Here is a 20,094-nt window from a genome sequence, read left to right as displayed (position 1 = left end):
CCATTTGGCACAAAGAAAATGTGCGCTGATCTTTAAGAAATGGCTACAGGAAAATAAATTCTCTCCCAAAATAGCCAACATCTAGAGAACAATTAAAAAGGATTAAAACAATGTCGAAATGTGACAGTTAAGGCTGCATGGGACCCCAACTATTATCTTGCAACCAAAACATTGAGGAAGGTGGTAGCAAAAGCTAAAAAATAAGAAAGCTCACTGGGAGTAAACTGTGGCAGAGAGTGTCATCTTGGGGTCACCAAACCTTTATAACAACCATTATATAAAATCAACAAGCTAACCAGTTGTTTTGGACACACACTAGGGGAAAAAAAGTCTTGTGTCTGGACGTTGCCACTGGGAGTTTAACTCAGCTAAGTGCTTTTTTCAGGTTGGTCTGGGATGAAACAAATAATGTAGAGTAAGTGTGGGAGGGGCACCTAATGCCCAGCTCTTATCTCCAGTGAAGGACTGTGATGCTGTGGCCCAGTTTGTTTCTAAAGGCCCTGAAAAACTTGCTAGCGTGACATCGTGAATCTTTGAATAGTTAAACATAAATGGGTCGTCACTGGGTCCTTCGGCATGACAGTGATGCAAAACATTTGGTCAAATCGACACAAAAAGGGTTCGCCAGACAAAAAAAAAAAACAAACCAAACAGAAAACTTTCTTCTGTGGCAAACTCAGCCCCGAGAGCTAAACCTTATAGAAGACCTGGTGGTGAACTGAAGAGAAGAGAGCACCCAGGAGACTGGATAATCTAGAAAGATTGTGCACAAAGGAATGATCAAAAGTCCCTCTTGACATGCGCTCCAACTTTATGAAATGCAACTTAAGACTTAGTGCTGCATTGCTGGCAAAAGAGGGTGGTACAATTTATTAACAGCAGGAGTGCAAACAAACGTGGCGCTGCTGATTTAGCAAAAAATGTTTTTTTAAAGGCTTTTTCCCCCTCATTGATTGCACAGTAAAAGTGGGATTTTTCGACTTTCTTCACTGTGAGATCATGTCTCTGCAATAAAAGAGAAATTTGTTTTAAGGCTTTGACATATCTTTACCAGAGTAGCCAGCACATCTGCTGTGAAGGGACTAAAATGTTTGAGCATAATGTGAAGGAATTTATGTTTTTATTTAAAGAAATTCTAATTGCCTGCCTGGTGAACTACAAATAATTTTAAAAATAATACTTATTAAGAACCACACAATTAAGAGTTACAGATTATTACTATGATGCTGCACACCACTGTCCATTTTCCTGCTCTGCATCAGAGCTTTATCTATTTTCTGGTATATTATGTAGACAGAAGAGTTAATTTTGATCAATTATATTTAGATCATATTTTATTTTATATACAATAGCCTGCTATGGGGCTAAGCAAACTATGTTAGGCACAGACATAAGTACAGACATGCTCGCTGATTTGAAAGAAATATTACTGTTGACTTCAGCAAGCAAAAAATGATCATCTATTTCTTTATTTGAGGTATCACTTCTGTCACCTATCAGTTTTGAGCAGGGAAAACAAAAGAGCATACATTCGAAGCCGGCAAAGGATGGCCCAAACAGCTTGGTATCAAGAACATGTCCTGTCCTGTCAAACCGCCTGAAAGTGGCCACCTGTTTACGGCACCGAGGGCTTCACTACCTCAGGGGTGAAGTCTGGATTTCCAGTGGTGAGACTTGACACAATCCAGATGTAACCAGCTCCTATTAGACCCAACGACCGAGCTTCCTCCAGGATATATCTGTCAGGGAGAGGAGACCGAGTCACAGCTGAAATCTGGTAACATGTGACAAAGGAACACAAACAGCACGACAGCGAATGAAAGACACCAACACTCACAGTGCCTCATCCTTGGAGCAGTACAGCAGTATAACAGGGCTCTGTATCCTCTTGAGGGCGATGTGTGATTTTGAGTTTGGGTCACCATCTACAGCATCTAGAGTCACAACACTCTGCAGGTCCCAGCGCACAAAGCTGTAACGACACACCATTAAGGAAAACGGCTGCTTAATCTCGTCAGCAACCGCAAAGAGACGGTGACGATCAGATACAACACTATGCACCCCTTAAAAAAAAAAAAAAAACTTGTTTGGTATTTCTGCCTGTAAGAACCATTTCTGAAACATGAACAGTCAATGCTCTAGTTTGTTAAAAAAAATAAATGAATAAATCTGATACAGAGAAATGAAAATTACTGTAAAGCAGCTTTCATGCTGTTTCCGATTTTGCAATTTATGCTAGCAAAATGAAAAACGTGTGTTTCGCAGGTCTAAATTTGAAGAAACAAAAAGGGACTGAGTGGATCATCAAGTCCGCCGATGTCCTTGGTCGCATTTCCGAGGTTCTGACTCGGTGGCATAGCAAGATGTTTCCTTTATTTCTCTCAAAATAGTGAGTGTAAGGCTACATGATTAAGCTAATAGTGTTCTGTCGTGAAACTAACTCTACAAAAAGGTGACTTATGTGAACATCACCAGGTTAAATGTGAATATACTTGAATATACTGTAGCCAAAGTGACTAGCTGTCCCTGTGATTAAACTTAAAAAGACTAACATCATCATCAAAAAGAAAAGCAACTAAACTTCAGAAGCTCTCCACACCTCATTTTGCAAAGTACGGCATGTAAGCCAGTGCATCTCAATAACTTACAATATCATCAAGACCTTTATTTAATTCAATTAAAAGTAAAACTCATATATGATACAGATACATTTAACACAGAGTCAAGACTTTTAATCATGTAGTTTGGTTAATTGTGATGATTATCGCTTACAGCTAACAACGAAAACTGTGTTCATCAAAGAATTAAAACATTACATAATAAACAATAAAAATAAGGATTTTTTAAATACAGAATGTATTTCCAATTTTGATGCTGTGCCCCTCCTCCCTCCTAATAATAATAATAATAATAATAATAATAATAATAATGCACTGGATTTGTAATACACTTTATATTTATACAAATCTTAAAGTGCTACATAGTAAAACAGGTATGTGCTAAAAAAAAAAAACACACTCTTACTCCAACATATGAAACATTGGTGTTCAATCAAATGCAGAATTCCCTTTCAGTTAAAAGGAAGGCCTTGGACCATGTAGCAACCATCCAGTCCATTTTGTCTTTGTTCGGTAGGACGCCACTGTTGTCTTAACACAAGAAATGTGACAGTTGTAGCTCATGGCCTGGATATGTTTGCATCTGGTGCTAACCTCGTGAATTTCTCTCAAATGTTTTGCTTTAAAATCCTCTCAGGACTGTGGTTAAATCTATCACATATGTGCCTTTTTAACCAGATATTTTTCTTCCATTCAACCTTTCATGAATATACTTAGATCCAACATTCTGTGATCAGCCAATTTCTTCAGCAATGATCTTTGGTACCTTACTTTCCGTGTGAATGATTGTCTGCAGCACTACTGTCAAGTCAGCACTCTTCCCTATGGTTGTGTAAACCATAACATGACCATAACATGCCATTTCTGCATTTCAATTCCTTTTTTTTTTTGTTTTATGTAATATTCAAATTCTGGGTTTTCATAGCTGTAAACCAAAATGAACCAACAAATAAACTGATCACTTTCAGTGCGATGAATCTGTATAATATGAGCTTTAATTCATCAATTGGCATACCGAAATGAATGAACTCTATCACAATGTTGCAATTTACTGAGTTAGACCTCTATTGTAGGGTTTTGTCTTTTTGACAATTAGCGAACAGTGTGATCAAAAACAAGGACAAAAGCTAATTTACTGTAGATTTGTTTTGTGGTGAAACCAAATATGTGGAACAACACTTATAAGCACAGTACAGGGTTTTTTTTAGAGTATGTGAGAGTGTTTGAGGGTGTATTTGTACCTGTGATCCACAGTCACTCTCAGCGTGCTGATGAAATCCTGATAGCCAGGGAACTTGGAAGTTACGATGGAAAAAACATGCCAGTCATACTCCTCCATGATTGCAAGCATGAGCAGAGCCTCCTGCTGCAAGGCTGCGCCGAACTGGAAGAAAGTGGACTTCTCGTCCTGCAAATACACAGAGCGGAATAGCTGAAAATCTGATTTTTCAGGAGAACTTTTGCAATCAGGCGAAACCATGAGAAGAGCCGAGATAGGAGACAGTATAAGTGCTGGACAAGAGGAGGGGAGGGAAATGAAAAAGAGAGAAAAAGATACAGAAAGAGCGAGAGATTCAGGCGACAAGTGAGACCGCGCTGCAAAAGAGTGACTGCTGGCAACAAGAGGGAGACACTAATGGTCGGTGATAACGGCCTCATAACTCACAGGCTTAATTCACTTCAGCACTCAGCAGCTAACATAACAAACAGCCATGGATTATCTATAAAAGTAATTGATCCCAATACTAATGCCATGCCAAGTGACACGTTATATGGTGCTATGCTGCTAACTTGACTAAGAAAAAAGAAAAAAAAAGACGCTAAAAATATCTTTACTGTGGCATGAAATTGTGAACAATATGGATTCATTTTATATCTGCCTCATGTGAAATTACAGGACATCCTCTTTTAAACTGTTCACAATTTCACAGCATTAATTCACAATGGCTTCCTCAGTTAAATCATTTAGTCTCAGCAATGAGAGAAAAGTGAAGACGAGTGTGAGAGGAAGAGGCAGCAGCGAGGGCTACCAAAACCGAAGCGGCTGTTAAAATGAATGAGACCCAAAGTGAGTGTGAAATAAGTTGCTAATGATTGCAGGATGTGTGTTTGTGTTAAGTGTCTTCTGAGTCGTCACCCCCCCGGAGTCCCAATAAAAAGCACCAGGGTCCGTACATATAACAACGAAGAGAAGTGAGAGGAGAGGGGGAAGAAGAGGGCGCTGAAGGGTGGAATGAGAAGGAAAATAAAACTTTCAATCATATAGGCTGAGGTTAAGATACCTGCTGCAGGGAGAGAGTCTTTGAAGAAACATTAACCCAAACTGGATCTGCTAGCTACAGTGTGCAATGCAGATTTCCTCAGTTTTTTCTCTTTATTACAATTGAATGTTACCGATCATTCCCATTTTTAATATTAGGCAAAAAGAACTTTTTGAAAAATTTTCAAAAGTTATAACTTCATTAATGAAGCAAAAAAAAAAAGTAACAGCAAAAAAAAGTAACAGTAATTAGTCCTGCTGCCTTGCAGCAAGAAGGTCCCAGGTTTGAATCCTGTCCCAGGCATTGTATGCATGGAGTTTGCGTATTCTTTCCAAGCATGCATGGGTTCTCTCCGGGTACTCCGGCTCCTTCCCACATGTATTTGGAAAATCCTTGGGACTTTTTACATATTAGAAAATCCCAAGGATAACAGTTTAATATATAGAAAATTGGATTTTAGTACAAAAATATGGTGATCCACAAAGCTAATAACTATACCTTACAGCAGAGTAGATTATAGATTAGTAGACGATGTTCCTGTCTTTGTTAAACAATGTTCCCTCCTTCCTAATGACATGAACTCTTGATACTGTTATTCTAATTTAAATCTGCAAACCAATGCCACCCTGCGGTTTCTAGGATTTCCACTACTGTTCGAAATTAGCTGGATCATTGCAAACTTGGAAACCCTCATTACATTGTATCCTCTGCACATCTGTGCTGTTCTTAGACTTTCTTTGGCAACACTACTGCACATCTATGATCTCTGCATAAGTCAGCAAAACCTGAGCATAAACTCAACAGGTTTCTGACCCTACACCATCACTTTCAGTATGAATACTTTCGTGATCTTGTCAGCAGCATGAGGATGAATGCAGGTGAGGGAGTTTTCAGTCTAGACGTGGGGAAGATCTGAATGTGCCATTTTGTGCTATTTTGCAACTTTAACCCTGCTCAGCTCTCACTACTTAGATTTTGGCAAGTTTAGTCAGGAGGAAGCGTGTAAATCCATCCACTATACTTATTTCTAGCTGGGTCGCTAGAGGTGGCTTGTACCTGTCTCCTGCACTTAATGGATGACAGGTGGGGTGCATCCTGGACAGGTCGCCAGCCCATCACAGGGAAACATGGCGATACAAGACAATCATCCACCATTTAATTTAGAGAAGCTGATTCACCTATCATGTATTTTTTGAACTGTGGGAGGAAGCGAGAGTATCCAAAGAGAACCCACGCATACGGAGAATGATAACCTGGGGCTGTTCTTGTTGCAAAACGGTTCAGGATTTAAACCCAGGACTGTGCTGCTCCAAGGCAACATTTCTAACGCACAATATCCCAAATCTGAGTTTACTATTGATCATTGAGCTGATCACTGAGAAAAAAAATGAAAGAAAAAGTAAACAGCCAAAGTACAAATATATATATTTGACTGAGTGAAAGCTTGGAGTAGTAAAGCAATTAAAATGATTTAAAACACAGATTTAGCACTTTAAAGTTCGAGTACAAGTACGTATGAAGGATTCAGTCTTCTCTTGATTTTAATGATCTGTGTTTGTGTTTTATATACACACTTGATGTTTTAGTAGGGCTGGGCAAGTTAACGCGTTAATTTCGCGTTAACTCATTAGACTATTAACGGCGATATTTTCTTTAACGCGCGTTAACGCATGTTGGTCACATGCTTTTATTTTGTGAAGGTCTGTTGCTGCGGTGTAGGGGTTTGAATCAGAACAGTAGGTGGCGATAATGCGCCAATAACCTCGCTGTCAGCCCAGCCTCAGATTCAAAGAGGAAGAAAGGTGCTGGCCGGAAAAAAACACAGCTGACATGCGGAAGGCGGTGTTTCCCGCAGGTACCGCGAGCGAGCTTAGGCGAGGCGAGGCGAGGCGAGGCGGTGAGTTGGCGGCCAGAACAAGTTTTGTGCGGTGCGGTGCGGAGCGGAGCGGGGGGGGGGGGTCTGCATCGACGCCGTCGGTGAAGTCGCTTCTCGTTTCAAAGTATCCATGTATTTTTGCCTGTTTTCCCCCTGCCATTCACTATATGCGCGCGAGAAAGCAACAACAAAAAACCGCGTGTCAACGTCAAATAAACGCAAGCATATCGAGTTAGCAAGCATTTCAGTTTAAAGTTCTTCCAGCATGGAATATGACAGAAACAAGTTAGTTGGAACCACTGCCAAGTTAAACTTTGGTATTGAACATAAAATGGTAATGCTGCTCCCTGCTGTTACCTCAGAAATTGCCTGTTTTTGGTAGATTTTTTCCCCATAAAGAGAATTCCCTGTCAGTGGCAATAAGCTTTAATTTATTATTATTGCTATTTTTTGTTTTACATGTTTAAGTTGAGCTTTACACTAAATATGTGTTACTGATAAGTGCTACAAATGTTACAACACTTTTGTTCATATGGCAGCAGAACATTAAAATAAAAGTGCTCTTTACACTACTTTTGAATTCATTCTTGGAGTTTGTAAATACAATGCGATTAATCGCGATTAATCGCGATTAATCAGTGCGATTAATCGCGATTAAATATTTTAATCGTTGCCCAGCCCTATGTTTTAGAATAGAGTTTTGTTCCTTTGTTGAACAAAAAATAACTCAAATCCAGCAGGCAAAAAAATAAATCTGACCATTCAGAGGTTTAACTTCACCGCTGCACCTCCAGAAAAAAGAAGAAGAAAAGTGGGAAGGGGTGAGGATGAAATTGTACTTCAACAGCATCTATCTTACTGTTCCATCAATATGTCTGAGGCTGGGGGTGTTTGTGTGACTTCATTCTTTTTGTGGATTTTGAAAAGGAGACAACTGTTCCTCGGAGAGACAATGAAAATGGCCCTGCGTTCAGACAATGACAACAGAAAAGCTCACAGTTACAGTGATCTTAACACACCAGTTACCAGACAGTAAACAAGTTATTAAGAAATAACCATTAAGTAAATTAATGGTAAGGAGTCGATGTATTGAATTGTGTGTCTATTAAAATAATTAAACTGATTACCAAAATAGGTTTAGGTTAAATAAATGAATCATGCTTAGGTGGTAAATAAAGCTCTTTCTTTAATTCACATACTTTTTTCTTTTCAGAACCTGAAATGTAATAAGACACTCACCCTAAAAGCTTTTTTATTGACTTGTTTGGGCTTTTCCTGTACTTTGTCCATCAGTTAAACAACTATAATGACTGCAATCTATTTACAAAGTGTGGCGTTTGCAATCCGGAGGCCGATTCTGTGAATCCACAACATGCAGCCAAAGGAACGTTTAAAGAAAATGAAACTTCTCCTCCAGAGCTTAAAAAAAGGTAAACAAATCCATCAGAGAGATACGGGAAATATTAGCTGTGGCCGAATCAACCGTCTGAGAAAATGTACCAGTGAATGTGTTCAGGAATGGTTGTTTGTCCTGTTTACCGGTGTTGGTCCTGTGACGGGCCGATGACCCATAAGCCCAAAAAAAATTGTAAGCTGGTAAAGAGAACAGATGGACAGAAGACTGATTTTGGACTTGATGTATATGTATGCGAAGAAAGCTAAAGAATACATAATTTGCACACAAACGTCTTAACACAGTTTAGAGGCATCAACTTTTACGATATTTGTAGGAGACCAGCTTTTATTTGCATATTTAATCAACCTGGTGCTCAGTAAGTGAAAACGTGAAACAAATTACACTGACAAACAAAATACTTGAAATGAACAAGATTCACTTCCTCACAGAAATGTGGGCTCACATAGGTGCAAATTATAACCCAGAAACACATGCAAAAAACTTTAAAGCACTTAATTGGAAACTGTGTCAAGCAAAATGAAATGAAATCCATATTGTGGACCAATACTTATAAGCAATGCTTAGTTTTCACTTCCCTGTTGGATTAGGTCCAAAAAACGTTGGAGACTATACTAAACTAAACTAATTTAGTCTGTAAACTATAAACTGTTTTAAAAGAGAGCATAGTCTAAATTCCTAACCATGCCAGCCAGACTGATAATGTGTAGCACTCTCCGTTCTGCACATTATTAATCTGGTCCTGCTCCCATTGAATCCATCCGGGGAAAGGGGGGACATTCAGCAGAACTTACTAAATTGATTGGGTGAAGTGACACCTAGTGCCCGCCTACCAATGGTTGATTTTAGCCAATCACGGTATCAAATGAAAATGTTATAAGCAACAGGGGCCATGAGAAACCACAACAAGTTGCGCTGGTCAAGGCACTCCTAACTGTTCTGCTTTCAAAAAAGAAATCAAAACAAAACAGATGTGATAGCAGCAGCTACTTGTACATCCTCCTGCGCTGCCATGTTTATTTTGGTTCAGCTGTGGGCAGCTCTTGTTTGTGTCAAAGCCGGTATGTCCCGCCTTACACCGTCATACTGCAACATGATTGGCCCGAACTGTTTTTGGCTGAAGCGGGAGCGGTACAAGATGGATTCTCGCGTGTTTTTAAACGCGCAAATATTGCGACAATTCGGCTTGCAGGCAAGGTTATCAAGTTCCAGGAGTTTTGCAGACATCTGCCCTCTCTGGCGACAAGTTGAAATGATATCAGTGTTGTACACGTGCATGAGAGAAGAGAAAAGCATCTGCCGCTGTGATGGCACAAGTCTTTGCTTTGGAGGCGTGATGTCTTCTGATGTAAGAAAGCTATAAATATTTATGTTAGCCTGTGTTCTCTCGCCAATGTATCGAGACTCAAGAAAGTAGCCAGGTGAACGAGAGCTTGCGATTCGGCCCAACTCATCTGACTAATCCAGCCTATAGTGGCAACGGCGGTATATAGAGGATAACTCATTTTACACACTGGACAATGTAAGGATATGTATGGGAAAGAAAATAAATAATATTTAACTTCAAAAATTGCACTACGCACCTTTAAGTAATTCTCTAAAAATAATGAGTAAAGTAATTAATTCATACAGCTTCTGTTTATTACTTAGGTAAGTCTGTGGAAAGCAATTAACAATGCAGGCGACACTTCTCCAAACCTCACTTCAGGACTGTTGGGTTGTTCATGAACATCGTAACCAATACCCAGTTTATCTTAGGGTGATCGTTTGGTTCAAATTGTTGAAACAGTTTGGTGTTCAAAGAGGTGAATCAGTCACATACATTTATTAAAGTTTATTGAATGGTCTTTTCAGTTAACCTGATTTAAAATGACCAGTAGTCTGATCAAATATCTATCAAGAATTACTCCGGAAGCTTGTTGTTGGCTACAATGAGCAAATAGTTGAAGGACATTTAATAAAATATTGGTGGTGGTTAATAATTGAAGTTGTCCGTTGTGTAATCACTAAATCCTAGAAAAGCATCATCAAAAGCCCCAAATTAATATGACATTGATTCCCAGGATGACTGCATGTACAATTCTGACTCCAACTCTATCTCATCATGGTCCCCACATGTTTTGCTTTTAAAATACAATCACAATCCTGAGAATATGTGGGCTAGGGCAGAAGGCTAGATGAAGAATTTATACTGAAGAAGGTAAAAGTCGTTCAATGACTTAGGAGTGAAAAAAGATGATCGTTGCTGGTGGAGATGCTAAATTATAAAGGACAAAAAGGAGAGACGTTGACACAGACCAGCATCTTCTCTTCAAATCACACATGTCTACCAAGAAGCTGAAATTGATGAATATTTCAGAAATATCACACACACACACACACACACACACACACACACACACACACACACACACACACACACACACACACACACACACACACACACAAGCCACATACCTAGAGATTTAGTGATGAGTTTGTGCATTAATTATACAAATACAGTGAACTTCATGTACATTTTTGCATCCCTTAAAGTGCATGAACACGGTACATAAACATGTACACAAGCACAAAAGCCCCCAAAATATAGCTTCACTCATGAGCCAGTAAACCACTGAATAATTGATCGGCTAAACCACGACAGTACCTCACTTATTCTCTTTCTGTCTCCTGCTCATACACACAGCATTTAATGTCACATTTCCCTTTTTGTTTACAGGAATCAGATTACAACGACATGAAAGTACGATGGGAAATGTATGGATTCAGGCTAATAAGGGATGAAATATACAGTTCTGAAAATCCGTGGAACAAAGAGATGTGGGGTCTAGACAAGAGGAATTTGGGTCTTCACGTGGTGACGGTAGATAAAGCAAGGAGTGAAGGATCAGCTGATAAGGCCCGACAACTGATGGAGTGGACAAGCAGTAAAAGACTTACTGAAGAGTGACAAAGAGAAGCTTGCATGCAGAATGATTAGAACTGCATGGGGCATGGAGGGTGATGATGGCGATGAGGCCAGCAATGTGCTATATAAATATTTAATAGAGTCAGTCAGATAGGATGAAGTAACTACATTAAGTGGGTCTGACAACGTATGGCCCCCAGATGCTGCTAAGCACCATCCCCACTTAGGATTGCACAAAAGTAAAAACAAACTAGCATGGCAAATTCTACATCAACGAAATGATGCTCGCAGCAGGTTCCAGGGTCACGTGCAGATCAGGGAGGCCACATTAGCAGCAGGGTTTAGCCTGGAACACCAGAGCTGCATGTTTAGTCCCTCCACAGTGGCTCGTAATATTACCGACCAAAATGTGGAATTCCACTGGTCTCTAGACAATATGACCTTGACAATGATCTCCAAGTTCCCATCGCCCGAATCTTTAGATTTCTCCACAGACGCTGTATCAGATTCAAGTGTGGGCTTCGGCTGAGCCACTCCAAAATGGTAAGAGTGCAATGTGCGGTTTATTTTAGCAACAGACAAAATAACAATAAATGTAGGAGGAAAGTCCTGAGTCAAACTCATTTAGGCAAAACTTTTCACAAAAAAATTTGCATCACTAAAATGTACCATACCAATACCTAATGTTTCTCCTGGCTAAACTGCACTCCTTACAGCATATTTGAAAAAAAAAAAAAAAAAGTGAAACCAAAGTAAAATGGCTAAAATGTGAATATAAGATAATAAAATCCATCTAGAACTCTGGGTCGCAGCTGTCTCATTAACTATAAAGGGGAGAAAGGTGAATATTTCTACTCGACATTTTTTAAATGAACATTTAAGAAATAATAATCCAGAGACTCTCCATGATGAAATATTCAAAACGCATAATGCCTAATGGAGAATATGCTTATGCAGAGTTTTTAGGGTTCTTATACACTAATAACTCCTCCATTGCATTAAGCCTTAAAAAAAAAAAGCAGCGATGTTGCAATGTTCAGGCTGGTTCAGTGGAGGCAATAACTTGATTGGAGTGTAGCCCTAGGTAAATTATGTTTATTCTTAAAATGTCAACATGGCTACTGTTGTAGCAGCTCCAGGATGTAAAAAGGGTACTTGAAGTGCAAGAGTAGTGAAAGACAAACTGAATAAATTATGTGATCAGAACTAATTGCACATACGTTCCTTTCTCAGCACTGGAAAAAGAAAAAAAAAAGATATAATCGACATTAAAAAAAAAGGCCAGCGACTTCAAGTGTTATCAGCTTCTCTAATGTTGGAGCTTATCAGGCGTAATTAGGTCTAATTAAACACTGCAGGTTAGTGTTTTAGAGGCATGAAATGGGGGCAGATAAAACGAGGCCCTGTAAAACATCCAAACTGCACTTTAACAGAAACACTGATAAACAAGGCACCTTTTGTACAGCAACCTAATTTTCTGTGAACATTCAGCAGCTGTTGTGCAAAGCCAAGCGCGAGCAAACACAGCTCGAAATCCCTCAGCTAGCAAAGAATTAGTTCATGAAATCCCCTCGTAAACAAACATCTACGGGAGGTTGGAAGAGAACTTTGTCACTTGACCAACGCCGGTGCCACTCATTATATTTTTTCAAAAAATATAATGAGGCATTAAAAGTAAAACACCATAACCTGTTCCAACCCCACACTTTCATTTCATGGTGTTTGAGTCGCAATATAAATTTAAAATGATGGCAAATAGCAGTTGTATGAGCACAGGTTAACATCAGAAATTCTTTTAGCAGTTCAAAAGAACCGAACATAGACAGAGGAATTTGAAGACCTCTGTTGTGGAGATGTAACATGAAACATCTGCCAAACACTCACTGAACGTAAAGGCAGCTCCCTCAATAGCCAAGGAGCGGCTGTCCCTCAAGCGCTGAAAGCTCTTCAGTTTGAGAACATACAGACATGTCCCCAAGCACGTTCACTAACTCAACAAAAGGGTTTCTACATTTCCTGGATTGGCATAAAACTGTGCGCAGCGCTTGCAGACATTAGTTCCCGATTCTAACAAAGACTGCTTTAGTACGTAACACGGGGGTAAAGTCCCAGTGCTCAGGCCTCCTGTAGTATTTAACAGTCTCAGACTCCCTGGGCAAACACAGAACAGCATTTAAGACCTCAAAACTAACACAACTGGGTTCCAAAGGGGCAAAACATTAGGGCTCACCACCAACTCAGACAAGCATGTAATGGACAGTGGAGCAGCCTCCAATTCTCAAAACTCGCAGCGTTAGAGCGAAACCACAGAATGTAAAATAAGGTCTGAATGCAGCGCGTCCCCCTGGCGCGTGAAACACGTTTACCGCCTCTGAGAGAATATGTACTTTTTTTATATAAAAAAAGTTACAATATTGTATACAATTTCCTGTTCTAAACGGAACTTCAGAGTGGAAAATTAAATTAAATTCCATTAATTTATACCTCTAAGATTAACCCTCTTAGCAAAAAGTTGTTTATTCAAGTGTACCATGAGTGTACTTATTTCATACTTAAAATGAGGCAATGTACTTCAAGTTTACTTTCTATAAATTATATTTCATATACTTAATAGTATAATGAAGTATACTTGACTTAGACTGCTGTTTATACTTTTCAGTATAAGACTAAATACATTATTACTAAGACTTATACTGATACTTAAGCATACTTAATAAAATTCAACTTCCAGTTTACTACTTTTTGCTAAACTGAAGAAACAAATTATCTTTCTCAAATCTTAAAAGGTGAGCTCAAATGAAAAACATCTATGGTTTGTGGCTCAAATACGGTTGAAACCAAACATTTACATACACTGTATAAAAATACATTTCCACTAGTCTTCTCAATGTCTGACAGTAAAATGGACTCAACCTTTCCTGTTTTCCCACAGCCAGGATGGTCAAAATTATTTTTATTTCTTAAATGCCAGAGCAATGAATCAAAAATCATTTTAGATATCTTCCTTCACTTTCTTAATCTTAAGTTTAAATTTTTTCCTCTGTATTACAGTATTATTACTGTTTAGAAGCAGTAGATCTCTCTGAGCCATCTAAAATTTTAGCTTCATCTAAACCTTCTACCTGTATGTTAGACCCAATCCCAACCAAGTTGTTTAAGGAGGTATTCCCTTTGATCAGTGGCACTATTTTAGACATGATTAATCTATCCTTAGTAAATGGATATGTACCACAGGTTTTGAAAGTAGCTGTTATTAAACCTTTACTTAAGAAACCTTCTCTTGATCAAGATGAGTTAGTAAATTACAGACCTATATCTAATCTTCTTTTCTTATCTAAAATTCTTGAGAAAGTAGTTGCTAATCAACTATGTGAACATTTACAAAGTAATGACCTACTTGAGGAGTTTCAGTCAGGTTTCAGAGCTCATCATAGCACTGAAACAGCTCTGGTGAAGGTCACTAATGATATTCTCATGGCCTCAGATAATGGACTTGTGTCTATACTTGTCCTGTTAGATCTCAGTGCTGCGTTTGATACAGTTGATCACAATATTCTCCTACAAAGACTTGAACATACTGTAGGGATTAAGGGGAAAGCATTAGGCTGGTTTAAATCTTATCTGTCAGACAGATTCCAATTTGTTCATGTTAATAATAAATCTTCCTCAAACTCTAGGGTCACCTGTGGAGTACCACAGGGTTCAGTCCTTGGACCAATTCTCTTTACTATATATATGCTTCCGATAGGCAAAATTATCAGACAGCATGGGATTCATTTCCACTGTTATGCTGATGATACTCAGCTATATTTATCCATAAATCCTGATGAATCCAATCAATTACTTCGACTGCAGTCATGTCTTGATGACATCAAAAGCTGGATGACTTTAAATTTCCTGCATCTAAATTCTGACAAGACCGAAGTTGTAATCTTTGGGCCAGAGTCCTCAAAAAATAAACTTCTTAACCAATCACTTAATCTGGGTGGCATTAACCTGGCCTCTGGTAATAAAGTAAACAATCTTGGTGTTATTTTTGACCAAGACATGTCATTTAAATCCCATATTAAACAGGTTTCCAGAGTTTCCTTTTTTCACCTCCGGAATATCGCCAAAATTAGAAACATTCTGTCCAGGAGTGATGCTGAAAAACTGGTCCATGCATTTGTTACTTCAAGGCTGGACTATTGTAATTCTTTACTATCAGAAAGTTCATAAAATGCAGTTCAAAGCCTTCAGCTGATCCAAAATGCTGCAGCAAGAGTTCTGATGAAAATCAACAAGAGGGATCATATTTCTCCAATTTTAGCTTCCCTTCATTGGCTTCCTGTTAAATCAAGAATAGAATTTAAAATTCTTCTTCTAACGTATAAAGCCCTTAATAATCAAACTCCATCATATATCAGAGCTCTGATTACCCCGTATGTTCCTAACAGAGCACCTTGCTCTCAGACTGCAGGTCTGCTGGTGGTTCCTAGTTCTCTAAAAGTAGAATGGGAGGCAGATCCTTTATTAAAATTATAACTAGTGGCTCATGTTACTCTCAGCTACCTTTATAGTTTTACTGCTATAGGCTTAGGCTACTGGAGTATATCAGGATCTAATTTTCTCACTCTATTGAGTTCTACTGTTCTTCAATTATGCATTATGTGTTGTCATTTCTGCTTTGACTTTCTGTTCTCTATCTTTTCTCTTCATAGTAGGTACACCTGGTCTGGCGTTCTGTTAACTGTGACATCATCCAGAGAAGACGGCTCACCCGCTACTACCATCTAATGTAGAACAGATTACTAGATCAATGTGTGCTTCTGTGCTTTTTTGTCTCTCTTGTTGTGTCTCTGCTCTGTCTTCTGTAACCCCAGTCGGTCGAGGCAGATGACCGTTCATACTGAGCCCGGTTCTGCCGGAGGTTTTTCCTTCCCGCTAATGGGTGGTTTTTCTTCCCACTGTCGCTTCATGCTTGCTCAGTATGAGGGATTGCAGCAAAGCCATGTACAATGCAGATGACTCTTCCTGTGGCTCTACGCTTCCCCAGGAGTGAATGCTGCTTGTCGGGACTTTGATGCAATCAACTGGTTTCCTTATATAGGACATTTTTGACCAATCTGTATAATCTGACCCAATCTGTATAATATGATTGAACTTAACTTTGTAACGTGCCTTGAGATGACATGTTTCATGATTTGGCGCTATATAAATAAAATTGAATTGAATTGAATTGAATTACAGAGGAAAATACATTCAAGACAAAACTTGTACAGCTAAATCCAGATTACAGGTCACTTTAATTACTTTATAGCCATCCGTTAACATTAACTTTCATGACCTCAAGCTACAAATTTTATGGTTCTCTTAAGGTTATTGTTAATTTGGAGCTCCTATTTGTGCCCGGGCTTTAAATTCCTATTGGATGCTTTAATATTTCCACATAAATGTCTTTCCTAATGATGTAATCTACTTTGTGAAGCGCACCAGTTACTCCTGCAGCAAAATACCCCACAACATGATGCGGTTGGCCTTCAGTTGGGATTGTGTTCTCAGGTTTGTGGAAATCCATGAATTGCAAACAAGATCTATGACATGGTGAGCAGGCATGAAAGGACCAATGGACATCTACTCTGCAGTGAGCTTATAAATAGGAGGAGGTGTGTGGTAGGAGCTTAAATGCAACGGGGTGGGACGCAGGTTTATAGGTGCAATGCATGACCTTGGTTATAACGAAGCAGAGAGGCGTGGCGGAGAGCAAACAGCAGACAGGTGCAGAATCATGAAACTTCTGAAATGGTCCAAACTCTACCCTATTAAAATGTATGGACAATGCTTAAAATCCATCCAAACAAGCCAACCAATTCACATAAGCTGTACCAATTTATACCACGGGCCTTGTTGGTGGCTACACAAAGTGTGTGGGTTCTCTACAACTGAGTCTATGTTTAGTGAGAGACAGATAAAATGCGACATGACCGTTCAGAGTGCGGACGCTTTGAAAAAAATCCCATACGTAGTATCACATTAGTACCACATATGGAAGTAGCACAGAGCTGATTTTTTTGGGGGTGAAAAGATCGGAATTGGGCCATTCACACTGCCATGTAAAAGACGGATATGGGTCGCAAATGGGCAAAAACATCTGATTTGGGTTGCATTTCCCTGCAATGTGAACGTAGCCTGTTAGGCCCCATTCCTACTTTATAGCTTTGCAGGCACTTGGCAGTTGGGCATTTAATAGCCAACTAATTATTGAAATGCAAGCACTTCTTTGAGATAATAACCCTGCACTCTTTGATATTGTGATGGCACTATATTTTGAAAATATTGTGCTAACTCCTCTTTCCTCTCAATATCATTTATCATTATTGGCCACCAACATATTTGCTACGCTCTCTAATAACGCTCTGCTGCACTGCAGGCTGCAGAGAGAAGTCATAAACTCACTTTGTTTTCAAAAATCCATTAAAAACACCTTGCACACAGATTGCTATCTTGAAAAAATCCATCACACCCATGTAATATATTACTTTCCTGACAGCAAGTCAGTGAGGAATTTGATTTTTTCATCGTTTTCTTGAGATTTTGCACAAACAATCTCGCTTACATGCCTTCTGTATGATAAGATTAGCAGATTAGTGATTTACTAATCCGCTGTGACACTGTTATGCGGTAAGGAAATACCTTGCAAAAGACACCTTAACTCTTAACTCTACAACACAATCCTTTATGGACATGTTTGTGTTGTTTTTTTTTCTATTTCTGTGTCTGTTTTACAAATCAAAAACATTCAGCTGAAGATTAATTGTTTACATTGATCTTTATAGTGTAAATTGTATACATATTTACAATTCTTTTTAAATATAGTAACTATTTAAGCAGAATGTTAGCTGCAAAGAAAGGAAAACACAAGTGCCTCCAATGTCAGTTCTCAATATTGGGTAAAGAAAACCTCACATCAGCAGTACCATATGATATATAATACTGTGGCAACATATGTTTAACAACAACTAAAGTAAATTAAGTTCTGGGAAAAAAATCATTACATATTTTTAGAGTTTTTGGGTTTGATTAGCAGCTTTGCCTCACATCAAGAGGGTCTTGAGTGTAAATCCCAAATGAAGGCTTTCAATGCAACAAATCTTTTTATAAAGCAGGGTGATACTTACTTGAAAGTTTTGCTTCCAAAACATTTCCATTAAACTGAAGGAAGGCGTCAGAGCATTAGCTAACCTGAGCGGTATCTGACCTGGTCCTAAGCTTCTAGATATTCCTGGTCCCGTGTGCTTACCGTTTACTAACCAGTCGACTCAGACTCTGACCAACCTCCCCCGTCTTCGCATTCACCATCTATCCGTAAGGCAACCTCTGCTCCTGACTTCTCTGATCTGTAGTTTGCCGGTGCTCACGCTCTTTCTTTCTCTCTACTCGCAGTCTGTGACCAGAGCCTTCCCAGCCGGCCAAATCCACTTCACCCCTTACCGTATCTCCCCCATTCAAATTGATATCAATAAATTACCTTTTACTGTCTATACTGCCTCTGTGTTTGTTGCTTCCGGGTCCTCATGGAAAACCCAGCCGTGACACGGATGGAACAAAATATATAAATAAAACTTGATGAAGACACGCCTAGTTTTTAGATCTTTTCTTTAAGTCTTGTTAATTAACTCAATAGCAATCACCTTAAAAAAGGAAAATTGCTGCGCATCAGTCTGGAAAGCATTGCAAATACATTTCCAAACAAACCACCCAATCAAAATCAGATATATTCACCATAGGCGCCTGATTATGTTGTAATCATTATGTTGTTACCCGGCGACAACTTCTAATGGCCACCCGCCAACACATCGACAGCTGAAATGATGTGAAAAGGTTTCTAATGCATTTTATCAGATCAATGGTGAGTGAGAGTTTTTCCACTTAAACACTTTAAAACGGGGCATTGAGATTGAGATAATTTTACCATTCATCTTGTTTGGCTGAGTACACCCAAGCAGTACTCGAACAGTTCCACAAAATAGAACACCTTCTAAGAAGGACTCACATTTAGAGTTAGAGTTTAACACGTTAATATAAATACGGTATAGAAATAAGTTTCAGCGCTTAGGCTCCTACAACAAACTGACACAGGCGACATATCGAAGAAGAACAGCCTTGAGTTAAAGCTACATACCTTTGTCTAACTTAGTCACACCCCCTAAGTGTTTTTCTTATGTGTGCCTTAAGTGTCTCAATAAATGCATGCATCTAATCCAAAAAGTACAAACACTCCAATAATCAAACCTACTTTACCCAATGATCAATTAAACCAATTCTTGCTTTTAACAACCAAATAATGCAGACATTTAATCTTCAAATTATTAACAATCTCCATGGCCAAAAACTGTCCAATTGAAGAGATTCCAATCTTGTTTGGAAAAAGTGTATTGAGAATTAATCAGATTTTTTTGGGCGGCAAAACAATGGTGGAGAACAAAGGCACTCCCATTTTTAGAAATGGTGGAGCAGCAACTGGACTCGCTCCACTGCTCAGGCACCTTTGATATTCACTAGGTTTTTCTTGAAGCCAGTGTGGCACGGTGCAGTATCGACCATCAAACCCATGACTTTATGATCGCAAGAGCAACAATCTACACAAAGCTTAAGAGTTATATGTGGGGAAATCTGTCCAACAGGTGATGTTTGGCCTACTTATGTATTTTCTTGTTTAGGAAGTACAATTGCCTTTAAAAACTCAGAATAGTCAGAATATTGATGAGAGTCCGCAGTGTAAATTGGCCAAATCTGCGTCTTCAGCAGCACAAAGGTCCAAAATACTGCAGCAACAGAATGACTGGAAACAAATCAAGGTATTGTAATTGCACTGAAAAAGTCTCAAGCCCAATGCAATTAAAATATTGCGACAGGACTTTAAAGCCCCAGTGTGTAAGATTTTCACACTGGGGCGTAGTAACTACAACGGAAGCCGTGGAGTATCATAAATGTGACAATGTCAATATGTCCTCCATGTATTAGCTACTGGTATTAGC

The 20,094-nt window shown here is 39.0% G+C and overlaps 1 protein-coding gene across 2 annotated transcripts in view; it reads right to left on the bottom strand.

The window, feature by feature from the left end:
- grin2ab (glutamate receptor, ionotropic, N-methyl D-aspartate 2A, b) overlaps nucleotides 1-20,094 on the bottom strand; it is a 191,291-nt gene that overhangs the window by 52,074 nt on the left and 119,123 nt on the right. For both annotated transcript variants that reach the window (XM_021308564.2, XM_012882477.3), the window contains exons 5-7: nucleotides 3,860-4,026; nucleotides 1,838-1,972; nucleotides 1,640-1,739 (exon numbers count right to left, since the gene is read on the bottom strand). In XM_021308564.2, coding sequence (XP_021164239.2) covers nucleotides 1,640-1,739; nucleotides 1,838-1,972; nucleotides 3,860-4,026 — 402 coding nt within the window. The remainder of the gene's footprint in view (nucleotides 1-1,639; nucleotides 1,740-1,837; nucleotides 1,973-3,859; nucleotides 4,027-20,094) is intronic.

Source organism: Fundulus heteroclitus, chromosome 5 (genome assembly GCF_011125445.2).
Source record: "Fundulus heteroclitus isolate FHET01 chromosome 5, MU-UCD_Fhet_4.1, whole genome shotgun sequence".
Lineage (NCBI taxonomy): Eukaryota > Metazoa > Chordata > Actinopteri > Cyprinodontiformes > Fundulidae > Fundulus > Fundulus heteroclitus.
This window is presented reverse-complemented; position numbering and strand designations above follow the sequence as displayed.